At 36.0% G+C, this 19,681-nt stretch overlaps 1 protein-coding gene across 4 annotated transcripts in view; it reads right to left on the minus strand.

Moving 5' to 3' along the window:
• LRBA (LPS responsive beige-like anchor protein) overlaps positions 1-19,681 on the minus strand; it is a 766,360-nt gene that overhangs the window by 673,941 nt on the left and 72,738 nt on the right. For all 4 annotated transcript variants that reach the window (XM_031010185.3, XM_055385519.2, XM_055385518.2 and 1 more), the window contains exons 3-5: positions 10,196-10,427; positions 9,878-9,978; positions 2,534-2,629 (exon numbers count right to left, since the gene is read on the minus strand). In XM_031010185.3, the coding sequence (XP_030866045.3) occupies positions 2,534-2,629; positions 9,878-9,978; positions 10,196-10,427 (429 nt within the window). The remainder of the gene's footprint in view (positions 1-2,533; positions 2,630-9,877; positions 9,979-10,195; positions 10,428-19,681) is intronic.

The following is a 19,681-nucleotide window of genomic DNA, read 5'->3' on the forward strand; positions in this document are numbered from 1 at the left end:
AAGAATCGCTTGAACCGGGAGGCAGAGGTTGCAGGGAGCCAAGATCACACCACTGCATTCCAGCCTGGGTGACAGAGCAAGACTTCATCTCAAAAACAAACAAACAAAAATAGACATTAACCATCTTAGCAAGGATGTAGAGAAATTTGACCCTTATACATTGCTGTGGGATCGTAAAATGTTACAGCTACCTTGGAAAACAGTCTGGAAGTTCATCAAAATGTTAAACAAAGACCATATGACCTAATCTAGAGATTGGGACAAATTAAAACATATGTCCACACATAAAATTGTACACTAATGTCCATAACAGCATTATTCATACTAGCCCAAGAAGTGAAAATCCCAAATATTCACTAGTTGACAAATGATTAAATAAAGTATGGTATATCCATACAATATAATACCAGCCATAAAAAGGAATGAAGTACTGATACATGCTGTACCATGGATGGACCTTGAAAACATGATAAGTGAAAAAAGCCAGTCACAAAAGACCACATGTTGTATGATTCCACTAATATGAATGGTCCAGAATAGGGCTGGGGAATATGGGGAGTGGCTGCTAATCAGTATGGGGTTTCTTTTGGGTGTGATGAGAATGTCCCAAAATTGACTGTGGTGATGGTTGACAACTCTGTGAACACATTTACCTACTATACTATATACTTTAAATGAGTTAATTGTGTGGTATGTGGATTATATCTCAATAAAGCTGTTTTGTAAAAAATTCAAACTACACAAGCTTCTGTTTTATTGTAACTTACATATGCATTTATGTATACATATTATACATATATTCTTTTATATGTATTAGATATGACATAAAACATGAAAGACATCATAGAGCCAAACTTCAGTAATAACACTATTGAGACTTCAAGAGTGAACGTTGCATTAAATGTTGCATTAATGCAAAAATGAACGTTGCATTAAGAAAAAAGGAAAAGAATAATTACAACTCACAGACTGACAAAAAAAAAATTTAGGAGAAAAACATATATTCAGTGCATACACATGTTCTCTCTCACCAAAAATGATAGCAAAGATGTAAAAGCTTTGCAAAAATACTTTATTCATGACTACTCTAAATTCCCAGTAAAAGCTATGTTTAAGGAAAGGAAGTCATTGAACATATTTAAAACATCTATTCTCTTCAAGTTTCAAAAGCTGTTCAGCTCATCTGCCCTACTTTCAAGATAAATGCATGCACTGCAATCTCAGAACTGTAAATAATAAAATTATAACATGAGGCATGAAAAAGGTTAATCTCATAAGAACACTTTTTTTAATGTTAGAGGCAATGATAGGCTATGATAAGAAAGTAAAATTATTCTGAAAAGCTACAAATCTAAAATGGCCTGTAAGGAAAAACTGTAAAGGAAAAAATTGGGCAATAAAACTTTTCAAAGAAAGTTGTATATTGTGTATATAATATTTAAATATCACAAATGTCATATTAAAACATATTCTTATCTTTCTGCAGATACTGCCAGGCTACACAGGGCCTAATATAAGATTTTATAAGAACTAACATAAAAAAATGAATGAAAGATAAGCTCAGGAAAAGAATAGACTGAAATATCTTTTTCAAAAGTTTGTCTTGGGCCGGGCGTGGTGACTCATGCCTGTAATCCCAGCACTTCGGGAGGCTGAGGTGGGTGGATCACCTGAGGTCAGGAATTCGAGACAAGCCTGGCCAACATGGCAAAACCCCATCTCTACTAAAAATACAAAAATTAGTCAGGCGTGGTCGTGGGCACTTGTAATCCCAGCTACTCAGGAGGCTGAGGCAGAAGAATCGCTTGAAACCAGGAGGCAGAGGTTGCAGTGAGCCGAGATCGCACCACTGAACTCCAGCCTGGGCAACAAGAGCAAAACTCCGTCTCAAAATTAAAAAAAAGTTTGTTTTGCTTGTAACAGACTGACCAATGTAATAATGAGGAGATTTTAGAAACTTCCATAAATAACATATACACATTATAGAATGTGCTTCTACAACATTATGAAACATTACAGATATCACTATTATACATAATTGTCTTATGTATAAACTGATTAACAGCTTACAGGAACACTGAGACCAACATAATTTGGAAACTCACAAGTCAAGGAAAACTTGCGTAGTAAGTTTCAGAGCCTCTATTTCCTATCATTCTATACACAAGGTACAAAAAAAAAGACAGGTAGAGTAATGAAAGGCAAGAGAAAGATGTTCACAAAGATAGACATGAAGGTGTTACACACAAATAGCTACTTAAGACAACATGGCTATGTTTAAAAGAATGAGGTTCTTATTCCATTGCTGACCCAAGCTGTGACTGGGCATTTTCTCAACTAATTTAAGCCTCTATTTCTTCACCTCTAAAGCAATTACAAAAAAGTAACATGCACGACTGTCATAAGGATTAAAGTATGTTGGGCAGAAGTTTCTACCTAGCACAGAACCTGTCAGGGGTGTTCACAGGGCTGTACTTTCAGGGAGCAAAGGAAAGAAGAACTGGGAGTGATTTCCTCATTAATATTTACTTACTGCAGCACTCTTTCCTGGAAAGTTAAAAAAGGCATCAGGACCATACTTCTGAGGCATATGCTTTAACACAGACAGCAACTTCCCAGCATGTGGAGGCTATGAAGATAATTAACAATTCATTAACCACATTATTTACCATAAGATTAAAAAAACACATCTTTAATATAGTCTTGCTTTAATATATACAGGAATAATGCTATAAGCTTAAAAGCATAGAAAATAACTTCTAAGTTATTTTCAAATATCTTAAAGAAATAATGTACTCTATACCAGTTTTTGTAATGCTGTAGGGCCTATTAGGTATTCAATAAATATGAGCCAGTATCATTAGACACCTGAAACTCTTCTCCAAGCTGCAGCAAAAATGATCTTTTTTTTTTCTTTTTTGACATGGAGTCTCACTCTGCCACCCAGGCTGGAGTCCATGTGCAGTGGCACCATCTCGGCTCACCATAAACTCTGCCTCCCAGATTCAAGTGATTCACCTGCCGAGTAGCTGGGATTACAGGTGTGTGCCACCACACCCAGCTAATTTTTTTTTTCTTTTGAGATGGAGTCTCGCTCTGTCACTCAGGCTAGAGTGTAACGGCATGATCTCGGCTCACCGCAACCTCCGCCTCCCAGGTTCAAGCGATTCTCCTGCCTCACCCTCCCAAGTAGCTGGGATTACAGGTGCACGCCACCACACCCGGCTAACTTTTGTACTTTTAGTAGAGACGGGGTTTCTCCATGTTGGTCAGGCTGGTCTCGAACCAACCTCAGGTGATCCACCCTCCTGGGCCTCCCAAAGTGATGGGATTACAGGCGTGAGCCACTGTGCCCGGCCTATATTTTTTGTATTTTTAGTAGAGACAGGGTTTCACCACGTTGGCCAGACTGGTCTCAAACTCCTGACTTCAAGTGATCCGCCTGCCTCAGCCTCACAAAGTGCTGGGATTACAGGCATGAGCCACCACACCTGGCCAAAAACGATCTTTTAAAAATACGAACTACATCAATCCCCCACCCACCCTTCTTTAAAATTAAAAATACTTAATAATTTAACAAATACTTAAATAATGCTTACTATATTCCACTGTTAAAGGTACTTCAAAAAGATACTTGCACATGCATGTTTATAGCAGCACAATTCACAATTGCAAAATCATGGAACCTACCCAAATGCCCATCAATCAACGAGTGGATAAAGAAACTGTGGCATATATATATATATATATATATATATATATATGATGGAATACTACTGAGCCATTAAAAGAAATAAATTATCAGCATTTGCAGTGACCTGGATAAGACTGGAAACTATTATTCTAAGTGAAGTAACTCAGGAATGGAAAACCAAACAATGTATGTTCTCACTGATATGTGGGAGCTAAGCTATGAGGACGCAAAGGAAAAAGAAAGATACAATGGACTTTGGGGACTTGGGGTAAGAGTGGGAGGCGGGTGAGAGATAAAAGTCTACAAATATGGTGTGGTGTATACTGCTCAGGTGACGGGTGCACCAAAATCTCACAAATCACCACTAAAGAACTTACTCATGTAACCAAATACTACCTGTACCCCAATAACTTATGGAAAAATAAAATTAAAAAATAAAAATAAACATTTCAAAAAAATGGTACTTCAAAAACACTAAAATATTTTAACCTCATAACCACCCTATGGGATGGTATTATTATGATTATCCGCAGTTTACAGAAGAAGAATCTGAGGCAGGGGAACATTTCCAAAGTCACATGGGTAATAACTGTCAAGGTCAGGATCAGAACTCAATCTTGACTCCAGAGTCCATGCTTTTAAACAACTATACAGATGCTCCTCAACTTACGATAGGGTTACATCCTGATAAACCCACAGTAAGTTGAAAAGAATGTAAATCGAAAGTATGTTTTCGATCCAAAATATTGTCAACTTAAGATGGGTTTAGCCGGAGGTAGCCCCATCCTAAGTGAAGGAGTATACTGAATGCATATCACTTTCACACCATCGTAAAGTCAAAAAAAAAAAAAAACAACTATACTTTCACCATTAAAATAGGGACCAAAACCTTTAACATGGACTATAAGATATTTTATCTACTTCTTTAGCCTCATTTTGCTTCTTACTCTCCCCTTCTCCCTGCACTCCATCCTTTTCTCAGTCTTCTTCCCACAACAGGGCCTCAGCAAAAGCTATTCCTTATGCTTAAAATGTTCTCAAAAGGACCCCTGTACTCCCCTCTTATCCAAGTCAATCTTACCCAGCCTTTAGAGCTCATCTTAACAGTCACTTCCTCAGGGTAGCCTTCCTTGAAACTGAGAGTGGATTAAACTTCCCTATCATATTTCATTCTACAATATACCTTTACCGCATAGCATATAAATATATGTATACGCATAGCATATACATATAAAAGCTGCAACGCTGAGTTTATTTGATTAATGTTTCCTTGGTCCACAAGTCTCTAATACATGAAACAACCAACAATAAAAATGAAACATCTCATTTGCAGTTACAAGGAAAAACAAAAGATAATCAGACATACCATCTCATTTTAATCAGTTTATAAGCAAATAAGAAAAGTGTGGGGCATTCCTCCTCGTTTAAAATTTAAAAGTTCAAAACAGGGTCAAACTACAAATGAAATCACTGGTTTGCCTTCATCTTATTTTTATAGATGATAAAAATTATAATTACTACCTGTGTAAAAGAGTTTGGCAACCTTTCACCTAAATATTAAGTGGAAGCTTCATTCTTAAGTGAACAAGAAATTTTCAATTAACCATACTGCTCAATTGTAAAAGCATAATAACAAGTAACTACAATCACAGTGATTTTTTAAAATAAATTCCAAAGTAAAATAAAGTAACCAAAAATAACTTTGCAGTTAAAAATAAAAATACAGTATTATAGCATGTCCATCTAGAAACATCATTCCTCCAAATTTCCTTTCCTATAAATCAGTCAACAAAAGAATACATTAAGATAAGCACTTTACTTGACAGACATTGCTGGGGGAGTGTATACTGTACTGGTAAAGCCTTTCAGAAAAAAATTTAGCAGACCAGGCACAGTGGTTCACATCTGTAATCTCAACACTTTAGGAGGCCAAGGTGGAGGGATCGCTTGAGCCTAGGGGTTTGAGACCAGCCTGGGCAACATGGAGAAACTCCATCTCTAGAAAACAATACAAAAATTAGCCAAGAATGGTGGCAAGTGTCTGTGGTCCCAGCTGCTTGGAAAGCTGAGGTGGGAGGATTGCTTGACCCAGGAGGCAGAGGTTGCAGGCAGCCGAGATAGCACCACTGTACTCCAACCTGGGTAACAGAGCAAGACTCTGTCTGAAAAAGAAAAAGAAAGAGGAAAAGAAAAAGATGTAGTAGTCATATTTCAAGAGTCCGTAAAGACGTTCATGTCCACCAATGCAATATTTCCACATGTAAAAATCTATGCTAAAGTAATCACCACAAGGGCAGACAGAGATTTAGATATAGGGATTTTTTCACTGCACTGCTATAACAGCAAACGATAGAAATAATATGCCTAATATTAAATAACTAAATAAACGTAATGAGTATCTGAGCAAGGCCTTGCTCTCATTTTATAAATAGTTCATTATTTTTTCCCTTTATCATCTAAAACTATTCTCATTCTCCTCCCCCTCCCCATAGGCAACTATATTAACATGTTTAATCTTTTTTATGTAGATTATTCCTTCAAAAATGATTTTTGGGGCTGAGTGTGGTGGCTCATGCCTGTAATCCTAGCACTTTGGGAGGACTGCTTGAGCTCAGGAGTTTGACACCAGCTTGGACAACATGGCAAAACCCAGTCTCTAAAAGAAATGCAAAAATTAGCCTGGCATGATGGCGCATGTCCGTGGTCCCAGCTACTTGGGAGGCTGAGGTGGCAGGATCTCTTGATACCAGGAAGCTGAGAATGCAGTGAGCCATGATCACACCATTGCACTCCAGCCTGGATGAGAGTGAGACCCTGTCTTTAAAAAAAAAAAAAAGAAAAGAAAAAAAGGTTTTTATGTGCATACACTTATCATTGCTTTCTTTCCTATATATTTTACATCTATTCCTATTACTCCATGCACTGATTCTGTTATAGAACAATCAACCTTCTATACATTTTACCAATCCACTCTCTTAATGATGAACATCCATGTTAACATTCACTGCCATCAAAAATAATGCTTCAGTGAACATCCTCATGTATTTTATGGATCTATGTGAGAATTTCTTGGAATACTCACTCAGAAGTGAATTATTAAATCACTGGATACAGGTAAAATTAACATAACTAAGTAGCACTACACTCCTCTTGAGGTTGGCTCCACTGGTGTTCATTCTAATGAAAAGCGCACCAAGTATAAAATAACCCTATATCCCAAACTATACTTGCCATTTTCCAACTTTAAAATTCTTGAGAAACTACAGATGGAGGGTGACATATCAATACTGTTTTAATGTGAATGTCTCTAATTATTAATGATTTTGTGTTCATTTGGTTGTGGGGTTTCTACCTCTGTAAATAAATATTAGTTCATATTATTTGCTATTTTCTTACCTATAATTTTCTATGCTTATGAATATAATAAAAATACATTACATATTCAGAATAAATAATGTGAATATAAATAAAAACCAAAATCAAATATATACTTTCTCTTCTGGACACGACATATTAATAGGACCTGGACTTACCAACCTACCATAAACAACTAGAAAAGTGGGCAAAATGTATCAAACAAAAACAGTTTTCAGTATGCAGGAAGAGGTAGCTCAAGACTGTGATCCCTGAGAAAACAAAATGACTTAAACCTGGAGTCAATTTCCATATCATTGCACAGGGAAACCAAACAGAACCCGAAAGTCTCAGTGAGTTGGAAAGAAAGTGGAGTCCACAGAAGATAGAAGTTTCAGAGTAGAATATTAGGGAGGAAAGAACTGAACACACAAGAAGCTCCAGAAATCTGCATTGACTCTTTGACTTAATACCAGACTGATCATGCTTATGATAAAACTCAATATGGTGGGGCTAAGATAGTAAGAGCTTTAAGTTAAAGAATTCCCAAAACTAATACAGAGCTAGGAATTGTTGAGACCCTACTAGACACTTCGGAGAGACCACAGTCTTGCTACCTCCTGTCCTATGTCTGAGACTTGAGAGTTATTCAATAGAGACCCTCTAAGAGACATGCCTGAATAGTAAAACTAAACTACCCGTAGCGTAACAGCCACTCTAAACTTTACTGGAAAAAAAACTTTTAAACTAGTTTTAAAGGATAAAGTTGATCCACAAATAACTTATCTGCCTGCAAAACGAGTCTAACAATCTTAAAAGGAATATGACAAAATCCAACACTCAGCAACATAAAATTTGCTATGTCTGATATATTGTCTAAATTCAGTAGCCATAAGCAGCAGAAAAATGTGACCTACATAAAGGAGCAAAATCAATGAGTAAAAAACTGACCTAGAAAATGACATTCTAGAATGAAAAAACAAGAGCATTAAAGCAACTATTCATATGCTAAATATTGTCAAGGATTTAAAGGAATTAAATGAGGGAAAAAATGGAAAATATTTAAAAGAACCAAATAGAATGTACAGAAAGAGACCAGGCATGGTGGCTCATGCCTGTAATCCCAGCACTTTGGGAGGCCAAGACGGGTGGATCACAAGGTCAGGAGTTCGAGACCATCCTGACCAACACTGTGAAACCCTGTCTCTACTAAAAATAGAAAAGTTAGCCAGGCGTGGTGGTGTGCGCCTGTAACCCCAGCAACTCAGGAGGCTGAGGTAGGAGAATTGCTTGAACCCAGGAGGTGGAGGTTGCAGTGAGCAGAGATCGTTACCACTGGACTCTAGCCTGGCGACAGAGCAAGACTCCGTCTCAAAAAAAAGAAAAGAAAAAAAAAAAAAAAAGGCCGGGCGCGGTGGCTCACACCTGTAATCTCAGCACTTTGGGAGGCCAAGGCAGGCAGATCACAAGGTTAGGAGATCGAGACCATCCTGGCTAACATGGTAAAACCCCGTCTCTACTAAAAATAACAAAAATTAGCCGCACTTGGTGGCATACGCCTGTAGTCCCAGCTACTTGGGAGGCTGAGGCAGGAGGATGGCATGAACCCGGGAGGCAGAGCTTGCAGTGAGCCGAGATCATGGCACTGCACTCCAGGCTGGGCAACAGAGCGAGACTCTGTCTTTAAAAAAAAAAAAAAAATTTACAGAAAGAAAAATATACTATCTGAAATTTCAGTGGATGGAATTAACACACTGCTGAAGAAAAGATCAGTTAACTTGAGACTACAGCAATAAAAACAATCTAAAATAAAGCACAAAAAGATTAAAAAAAGAGTTAAGAGATCCCAGTAACCTGTGAGAAAATATCAAGAGGTCTAATATATCTGTAATTGGAGTCCCAGAAAAGACAGGAAGCGGGGACAAGAAGACAGTATTTGAAGAAACAATGACTAAAATGTTTCCAAATTTTGTGACAATTATCTTATACCCCCACAGAAGCAAAAACTCTAAGAAGATAAACACAAGGTAAGCTAGAACCAGAAATATAATCAAATTCAATGAAAATTAGTAAAAAAAAAAAACTAAAATTAGACAGTAAACTGGAGTTTGAGAGAAATATGCTAAAGAATCTAAATTTTAACATAATGAAAAAGAGTAATTGTAGGGCACAGTTTTAGATACATTTAATGAAAGCTAGATTAAGGATCGGCTGGCTGAGCTGTTGCTGTAGGCAATGATCTCTAAAGGGCACTAAAATAAGATTGGAAATGCAACAAAAATGGAGAAAATATTTACTACTCCTCTTCAATGGGACAGATAACTATATGGTGGAAGAAACAGTTTGATAAGGCACCTGGGGTTCAAAATAAGTTCACCCCCATCACTACCCATTGCAAATGACTCCTAAGTTGCATCTCAAGAGGGTAGATCCAATTAACTGCAGAAGTTTTGTTCACGGAGTGAGTTACTCAAGTTTAAGGCACTCAGATAAAACTAGATCAAAAAGAAGAAAAGGTAGGTACTACTACCTAATACTTTTCTTTCTCTACGTTTATCTTTTTTTCTAATAAATATTGAATGTACATTTAAAGAACAACATTTTGAAGAAGAATTAAATTACCAGTTTGCCTGAAACACCATTATCTTAGTGCATACTCTTAGTGTCCAAGTATGGCACAAGTAGCCACAGGGGTCTCAATGCTATTTTAATTAATCTATTCAATTTGACAATTATCCCATGTATAATAATATCAGTTACTTTACAAGCTACTAATGTGTTTGGGAGGAGGATACTTTAAAATACCAAAGAGTACTTAAGTTTTTTTACCCATTGTCCTTTATCTCCTTGAAGTTTACTGAAGAAAAGCTTTAGCTCGCGAACTGTCAAATTATAGCTAGCCAGCACTCCCAACATGTCAACCAAAAGATCTGGAAACAAAAGAAAATGATAAAATAACTCAGCTAGTTATATTTCTCGAATATTTAAAATAAACTGTGCTTATTTAAGGGCTTGGACACTAAAGTTCTAGGTGCATGCTACATGCTCAAATATTTCTTAAATATGGCTAAATGGAATAAGAAAAACATGTATTTAAAAATCAAACTTTATTTCTTTGCATATATTGTACTATAGAAAAAATCATACCTGCTATCATATTGTCAACTTTTTCAATTTTCCCAAGCACTTTTTCAACAAGGCCTACTTCAGTGCAGACTTGAAGATTCCGTATGCTTTTCTTCAGAATGGCTGTAAACATGCTCCAGACTTCTGCTTGGCACGTAATGTCACATTTTTCCAGTAGGTCCACCATGCAGTTAATACTCTCACCTTCTTGGATAATGAAATTCATTTCCAGATCAAACTGTCCTCCTACCAACTTATAAGGAAAAAAAAAAAAAAACCACATTAAAAGCATTAGTATCCTCAATATCACTATAGCATGTTCCTAAACATTAGATTAACAATAACTACTCACATTCTTCCTCCACATCAAAAGGTTCATTAAAAAACATGCAGCTCAAAAAACTGAAGTTTCTGAAGTAATCTCCAAATTTAGACAGCAAAGTCAAGTAAGAGAATATAAAAATTAAAATATTTTTCAACAAAAACAAATATAGGATGTCTTAGGTAAATTGCTATCTACTAACCTGTTACCAATAAAGATCTAAATCAACTCTACAATTGCTTCTCATCCAGTATTTCATTTATGAAGTATCAAATCTGTGAACTACACTGAATAATCTAAAGGTCCTTTGTTACCCAAACAACTTATGCGCTCACGGTAAAACTGAAAAGCTGAAAAAGGCTCAGAGTGGTCACACATTGGAGTTTATATTAGTCAAATTTTTGGTTTATTAAGCCTATTCATTTTACCTCTCCTCTGTAGATAATCAGTATAACTTACATATAATTAGTCACACATCCAAAGTCAGTAATCAAGAAAATGTATTTCACTGATATTACTATCAGAACGCTATAGCTATACGGGCCTTGTCATCTCACCCAGAACCTCCCCATACAGAGGGAAGGTTCGTAAATTTTAAATAAATCCTAATTGTGTAAAGGAATTAAAATACTTTTAGAATTACCTTTGTAGAGCTATCTCATTTAACTAGATTTTTTAAATAAATTTTTTTAAATTTAAATTTTTTAATTTAAAAATACATATATTTAAGGTATACAATAATGCTATCAACTAGATTTTTTAAAGATCTCTGTCAGAAATATTTACACACATGATTCACCTACGCTTCTTTCTGAATACTTCTTGATTTTTCATTATGCATTTCCAAACTGCATACCCAAAAGGTATGCAATAAGTAGAAGAAAGTGAACTTTAAAAAACAAATCCGGCAGGGCGTGGTGGCTCATGCCTGTAATCCCAGCACTTTGGGAGACCGAGGCAGGCAGACCACCTGAGGTCAGGAGTTCAAGACCAGCCTGGTCAACATGGTGAAACCCCGTCTCTACTAAAAATACAAAAATTAGCTGGGCGTGGTGGCATGCGCCTGTAATCCCAGCTACTCAGGAGGCTGAGGTAGGAGAATCACTTGAACCTGAGGGGCAGAGATTGCAGTGAGCTGAGATTGTGCCACTGCACTGTAGCCTGGGCAACTGAGTGAGACTCCGTCTCAAAAAAAAAAAAAAAAAAAAAACAAAAACTTAGCCAGGCATGGTGGCATGTGCCTGTAGTCCCAGTTACTTGGGAGGCTGAGGGAGGAGAATCACTTAAACCTGGGAGGCAGAGGTTGCAATGAGTCGAGATCATGCCATTGAGCTCCAGCCTAGGCAACAGACCAAGACTCCATCTCAAAAAAAAATAAAAATAAAAACAAATCCAATGGCTCTTATAAAGAATAACAGACATGACCAAGTGGAGTTTAGTCCAGGAAAGCAAGGAAGATTCAAAACTAGGAAATAAATTAAAATTCCATTCAGCAGGATCAACAACATGTATCCCAGGTTCTGACAAAAATATACACAGGCATGAGACTGAAAAAAATGGAAATGAACAATGTGAGGATCAGTACCTGCATGCAGAGAGACAAGAACTCCTGGCAGGCACAGTGATAAAGACATTTCATCTTTCTCAGAAAGCTCTGGCAGAGATCTCAGCATACAATGCTTTGTATCATCACTACCAAGCAGTGTTAGGAGATGACAGCTGGGATTTTGCTAAAACAGTCTCTCCTTGTGATGGAGTCAATTCTCCTAGTTACATGGCCCTAGCTAAAAAGTATACGTGCTTGGTTCCCTAGTCCTCCTGGATAAACGCTATAAGCTATCTATTATACTATGAAATATTCCATTCTACTTAAACTGGTTGAATTAGATTATATTTTCTGTAAATATGTTGTTTGTAAATTTTAAAAATACATAATTCAAATAAGAACTTTAATATAGCTGTTTTGGTTTTGTTTGTATTATTTCCTAATATTGCCTGTAACTTTTTATTTTGAAATAATTTCAAACATTCAAAAAAAGTACAGAATTCCTTTATACTCTTCATCCAGCTTCCCCAATGTATATATATTACATAATCATAGTACAGTTATTTAAACCAGGAAATTAACATTTACAATACCATTAACCAATCTACAGATATCACTCATAAAAAGGTTTAAAAAAAGGCATTTATATGAATAAGGTGCTTATTATTAATAATGCCTGGCTGACGGTGGTGGTTATTGTTATTATAAATTTTATAATTTTATAATTACATATCTATATTTATATATTATTATATGATAAAAGTGACAAGTAAATAGAACAAAGATCATTTCATCAAAAGGTTAGTGGCTGGGCATGGTGGTTCACACCTATAATCCCAAAACTTTGGGAGGCTAAGACAGGAGGATCACTTGAGGCCTGGAGTTTGAGACCAGTCTGGCAACACAGCCAGACTCTGTCTCCATATTCAAAAAAAAAAAAAAAAAAAATTACCCAGGTATGGTGGTGGGTACATGCAGCCCTAGTACTCAGGAGGCTGAGGTGGGAAGATTGCTTGAGCCCAGGAGTTCAAGACTAAAGTGAGCTATGATCACACCACTGCACTCCAGCCTGGGTGACAGTGCAAGATCCTGTCTCAAAAAAAAATAAGTTTAGGGATAGCTATATTCAAATATCTGGGGGAAAAAAAATCATCAATCAATGCCTCATACCATAAAAAAATTTCCAAATGAGTCTAAGATTTAAATGTAAAACTGAAGTCATAAAATGAGTCTAAAATAAAACTTATAAAAGCACTAAATGGGTTAGGCGTGGTGGCTCATGCCTGTAATCCCAGCACTTCTGGGAGACCAAGGCAGGAGAGTCATGTGAGTGCAGGACTTCAAGGCTACAGTGAGCTATGATCATGCCACTGAGCCCTAGCCTGGGTGACAGAGCAGGACATGTCTCTAAAAATAAAAATTAATTAAATAAAAGCACTGAATGAAATGATACAAAAAACATTTTATCACTTCAAGTGGTAAAAGCTTTTCTAACTAAGAGTTTTTAAGATTTCTGGACTTCATATTGACATATTTAACTATATAATAATCAGAAACTCTATATGCAAAAAAAAAATAAATTAAACACTTAGAAAAATCATTTGCAACCCATATCATTACATAAGCACAAATAGCTTCCTGAAAAAAATTTTTTAAAAGAAAATATATCTGCTTGTGGGAACTAGGGTGTTAAAAACAAAAAAAGAAAATTTAGGCAAAGGCAATGAACAAAAAGGTAAATAAAAGTGGCACTAAAACATGAAACCCAACTTTGCTTACAAAATGAACATTAAAAATACACTAATATACCATTTTTACATATTTGATTGACAAACTCCAAATCTCTAACAACATATAAAAATAATACATAGTATGTGCAAGAACATGAGGAAACAGGTACTGTCATACATTACTGTTGTTGAGGAAACAGGTACAATATGACTTATTAAGAGCGATTTAGGGCTGGGTACGATGGCGCACACCTGTAATCCCGGGACTTTGGGAGGCCGAGGCAGGTGGATCCCTTGAGCGCAGGAGTTTAAGACGAGCCAAGGCAACATAGCAAAATCCCATCTCTACTAAAAATACAAAAATTAGCCAGGCGTGGTGGCAGACACCTGTAGCGCCATCTACTTGGGAGGCTGAGACACAAGAATCACTTGAACCCAGGAGGCAGAGGTTGCAGTTAGCCAAGATCGCATCACTGCACTCTAGACTGGGTGACAGAGTGAGACCTTGTCTCAAAACAAAAAAAAGAAAAACAAAAAAATAGCGATTTGGTAATATCTATCAAAATTTTTTATTTTTGAAACAGCAATCAAACTACTAGAAATGTATATTATAGACACATTTATGTATCTAACATAATGATGTTAGATACAAGAACTTCATTGTATTGACTCTTTTTAAATTACAAGATAAAGGTTAATGACAGCCTGGCATGATGGATCACGCCTGTAATCCCAGCACTCTGGGAGGCCAAGGTGGGTGGATCACTTGAGGTCAGGAGTTCAAGACCAGCCTGGTCAACATGGTGAAACCCCGTCTCTACTAAAAATACAAAAATTAGCCAGGCATGGTGGCACGTGCCTGTAATCCCAACTACTTGGGAGGCTGAGGCACAAGAATTGCTTGATCCCAGGAAGCGGAGGTTGCAGTGAGTCACCTGGGCAACACAGCAAGACTCTGTCTCAAAAAAAAAAAAAGTTAATGAAGTTGTATACAACTATACAATGAAATATGATGTACATAGAGAAAAGAATGAGACCACTCCACATGATATGAAAAGATCTCTAAGATACTTTGAGAAAATCAAGGTGCAGAAAAGTGTGAACAGTAGGCTACAATTTGAGTGTAAATCATTTACACATAGACCTATGCATGTGCTAAATATGTCTAAGAATGAACTAAATATCGATTGTCTCTGGAAAAGATCTATTGCATAGAAGGCAAAAAAAAAAAGATTTTAGTACACACACTTTTGAACAATTTGAATTTTGTGCCATGAACATATATTACTTATTTCAAAAAAAAAAACAATTTAAAAAGAAGCAAGTGCAGCCAGGCAGGGTGGCTTATGCCTGTAATCCCAGCACTTTGGGAAACCGAGAGAGCAGATCAGTTGCACTCAGAGAGTTCAAGACCAGCCTGGGGTCTTGAACCAACATGGCGAGACCCCATCTCTACCAAAAATAAAACAAAAAATTAGCTGGGTGTGGTGGCATGTGCCTGTAGTCCCAGCTGCTTGGAGGCTGAGGTGGGAGAATGGCTTGAGTCCGAAAGGCAGAGGTTGCAGCAGCCCAAGATTGTGCCACTGCACTCCAGCCTGGGCGACAGGGCAAGACCCTGTCTCAAAAAAAAAAAAAAAAGCAAATGCACAAAACACCACTGATGTGAACTGTAGAGCTTATGAAATCATCATAAATACAAATGGTATTAATACAAACGTTTAGGATTTCTCAAGTAACCTATTTCTAACAAATTACTCACTGAGTCAAAAATAATTCAGCACAATATAACAATGACATTGCAGAGGCATTATTCAAATATTTAACAACTGGCACAGTGCAGGCACCATGCAATCAGAACACATACGAAACCTATCAAGATGGGCTCAAGCTGTAAAAATCTCATACTTACATATTGAGGCACATTGGCTAGCTATTGGCCTTCATAGAACATATTTAAGTAAAAAATAACAGATACAACACATCTACAGAAAACAATCACAAAATACAAACCTCTACTATATAATAAATTTATAAACTCATTCAACACACTTTTACTGAATGCCTACAGTATGCCAGGCCCTGAGGAAATAGTGGAACAGTGATCAATAAGACAGAAATAGCCTACCCGTACTTGCAGGAACACTGTGTCTTATATCCTACAGAAATCTTTTTTAATTGCTTATTTAGAAAATGGCTGGGTGCGGTGGCTCACGTCTGTAATCCCAGCACTTTGGGAGGCAAAGGTGGGTGGATCACCTGAGGTCAGTAGTTCGAGACCAGTGTGGCCAACATGGTGAAACCCCAGCTCCATTAAAAATACAAAAATTAGGCCGGGCACAGTGGCTCACGCCTGTAATCCCAGCACTTTGGGAGGCCAAGGCGGGCAGATTACCTGAGGTCAGGAGTTCGAGATCAGCCTGGGCAACACGGCGAACCCCCGTCTCTACTAAAAATACAAAATTAGCCGGGCATGGTGACACATGCCTGTAATCCCAGCTACTCGGGAAGCTGAGGCAGGAGAATCGTTTGAACCTGGGAGGCGGAGGATGCGGTGAGCCGAGATCGCGCCATTGCACTCTAGCCTGGGCAACAAGAGTAAATCTCCATCTCACCAAAAAAAAAAAAAATTAGCCAGGTGTGGTGGTGCATGTCTGTGGTTCCAGCTACTCAGGAGGTTGAGGCAGGAGAATCGCTTGAACCCAGGAGGTGGAAGCTGCAGTGAGCTGAGATTGCCCCATTGCACTCCAGCCTGGTCAACAAAGCAAAACTCCGTCTCACGAAAAAAAAAAAAAGAAGAAAAGAAAATACTAGACTTCTGGTTTCCAAACTGGAAATCTCTTTCTCCATGAAAATATTTAATATAGGAATGACACCAAGTAGTAACTTCAGCTCAAAATGTCATTTTGTATGAATATAAAATATATAACATTCATAAGTTTTCCTAAATACCTATAATATCTAACAGAAAATACAAGAGTTTTAAAACAACATTTCTGATACCAACCATAAGTATAAAGTATCTAGGAGTGTATTAAAACATACACAAGACTTGAAAGTAAAGAAATTTTTTTCCACTTTTGATAAATGAACAGACCTGTTTCTGGATGGGAATATTAAATCAGTTCAAGTTGTTAACTTTTCACAAATTAATCTATAAATTCAGCACATTACCATTAAAATTCCAATATGATTTTTTTTCTGAAACTTATAGTGATTCTAATTTCTATCTGGGAATTAAATATATGAAAAAAGTGAAAGGAAATTCTATACAAAAAGAATACTAGAATCATTAAACAAATGGTATAACATAATTATTAAAACTGTATGGTACTAGACAGAAAATAATCTAATTAAAATAAAAGGTTGGTACAAATAAATTCAATATAGGATTAGAGTGTCATCACAAGCATTAAATGGAGCTATGAAATTTTCATTTTAAAAAATTAAGACTGAATCCTTATCTTACAAAATATGCCAAAATAAATTCTAGATAACTTAAAATATCAAAAGTTAAATTAGAAGCCACAAATATAAGAAATCCTCAAAGAGTACAAAAATCATTAAGCTGTAGAAATAAAAAGTGGTACAGAAATAAAGTATTTTCAATTTGGTGAAAAAAATGTTTAGGAAGACATGAACAGTCAATTCACAAAAAAAAAATCCAAATGACACATGCAAAAACAAAATACTAAATGAATTTAACTTTGTTTGAAATTATTAATGCTCAAAGTAGGTGAGAACAAGATTAAACAGATACTTTCATACACTTCTGTTGAAATATTTCCAGAAAGCAATATGGTAATACTAACTAAACATATAATTGTGTTAAGTCAAGACAATCTTTTATTAAATGTGGGGAATAACAATCAGCAGCAGATGCCAATGATTAAGAAAAATTAAGAGGAAAAATTCAAAACTGAGAAAATTAATTCCATGAACTTCAACCTGTAAATTTGATAAAGATAATTTTTAATCAATTTTAGCAGTAGAAAGGTCTGGTCCAGGTCCAAGAACACCAGTATTCTCAGGAAGATAATTTAAAAGAATCCACACAGAAGAATGTAAAATTAAGGAGTGAAAGAATCTTCAGACACAAGAAAACCTTCTTGTGGAAAAGAATTGCAGTGATTCAGAAAGGTAGCAGAAAAAAACAAAAATCTCTAAGGCCATACGAAACTAGTAATTCCATAATTATATAATGATTATAATTTCAAAATAACTTTTTAGTGAAAGGAAAGCTCAAAGAGAAAATATTTTATGAAAATCATCTAGATACAACAATAAAAAAGACAAACTCTTCAACAGTATTTTCTAGAAGACAGAAACTAAACCTTGTCCACTGAATACAATAAGGTACTTCTTACAGCACCCACATACAACTGTACATCATTTCATATAAGGGAAACCAACCAATAAATCTGAAACAATTTACTGCCAAGAAGATAATGTCTGGAGAGAGTTTTAATAGTGTGAAATTTTCTTCTAACAATTACATATCCTCCATGCGATCTAAATTGGTCAAAAACCTTGTTACAACTAACATAAGAGACCTTACCTTCACCTTAATATTACTTACATCAATCATTCCTATAAGTAACCACCCTTTCAAGAAGCTATAGATTTTTGAAAGTAATTTCCAAAAAAAGCCCCAAATATTTCACCAGCTTTTAAACTGAGATTATACGGTGAGAGCAATATCCAGAGAGGTGTTTTAAATATTCCTCCATTGCTTTAAATACTATAAAATATGCCTTTCAAGGAGAAATTGATGGCAGAAATTTGTACACGCAAATGTGTGGCATATTTGATATACTATATGTATGCATATCTATTATACCTAAAAAACATGCACAGGGTCTACAGTATGTCATGTTAACCCTTTCTAATAGTTATTTGAAGCTGATCAACCTTCAAAACACAAATTTGTTTCCAATGACAGGGATCATAATCCAGGTACAGGCATTGGCTAGTTATTATCTGAGCTGTAGTAATGGCTCTGCACTACAAAATGTAATCTTCCCAAATGTCACAGTAAGTTATGAATATCTGAGCAGCCTAATGCACTTTACTAGCCATGAAATGTGAAAATGTAATCTTATTACCTTTTTTATGGTTGTATTTTTTTGAATAATGTAGCATGGAAACTGATGTATAGTCTTTTTCTACATTTTAGCATGATTTGGTCTCCTTTGCTATATAGAACATTTTTCAAAACTCTCCATTTCAACATATTTTAGTCTTGGCCTGAACTTCATAAACAATTTTTATAGCAGCCTTCAGGGTGGCATAACATGCTTTCTATAGGTTATACTTTAATGCATAAGGTTATAGAAATTTTAAAGCAACTTATTCAAAGAATTCAAATAACCTTTATAAGTTTTGTATGAGGACTTTAATTGAGCATGATTATTTTTCTTCTCAATAGTTATACTAATAAAATACTTTAAGCTGACATTAGTCACTAATCTAAATTACCTGTATATTCGGAAAATCTAAAGACCAAACATGGAGATCAAAAATAATTATCTTCTCCTCAAAAGATTAATACAACTGGAATACTGTGCGACTCACAGAAAATTCAAATACTTCAAAGTAAAGCTCTGTTCTCCCTGGACAACTCATTGGAAACTTGCTAAATTTTTCCTCAAAGGTGGGGCAGGAGTATGGTATAGTTTAAAAAAAAAAAAAAAAAGACAGGGTGTAATCACAGCTTCTGACCCTAACTAGATACTTTCTTGTGACCTATCTATTATGACAGGTGTAGTTAACACCTGTCTAAAAATGTCAAAATTGCTTTTTTCTCTGAACCTATTTATTTATAAAATTAACTAAGAGTAAGCTTCTTTTATTTATCTGCATCCTTCAGAAACACATTCAGGTTTTAGAAGTGTCAACCTCAAGATATCCAA

The sequence above is a fragment of the Gorilla gorilla genome, chromosome 3, assembly GCF_029281585.2.
Source record: "Gorilla gorilla gorilla isolate KB3781 chromosome 3, NHGRI_mGorGor1-v2.1_pri, whole genome shotgun sequence".
Classification (NCBI taxonomy): domain Eukaryota; kingdom Metazoa; phylum Chordata; class Mammalia; order Primates; family Hominidae; genus Gorilla; species Gorilla gorilla.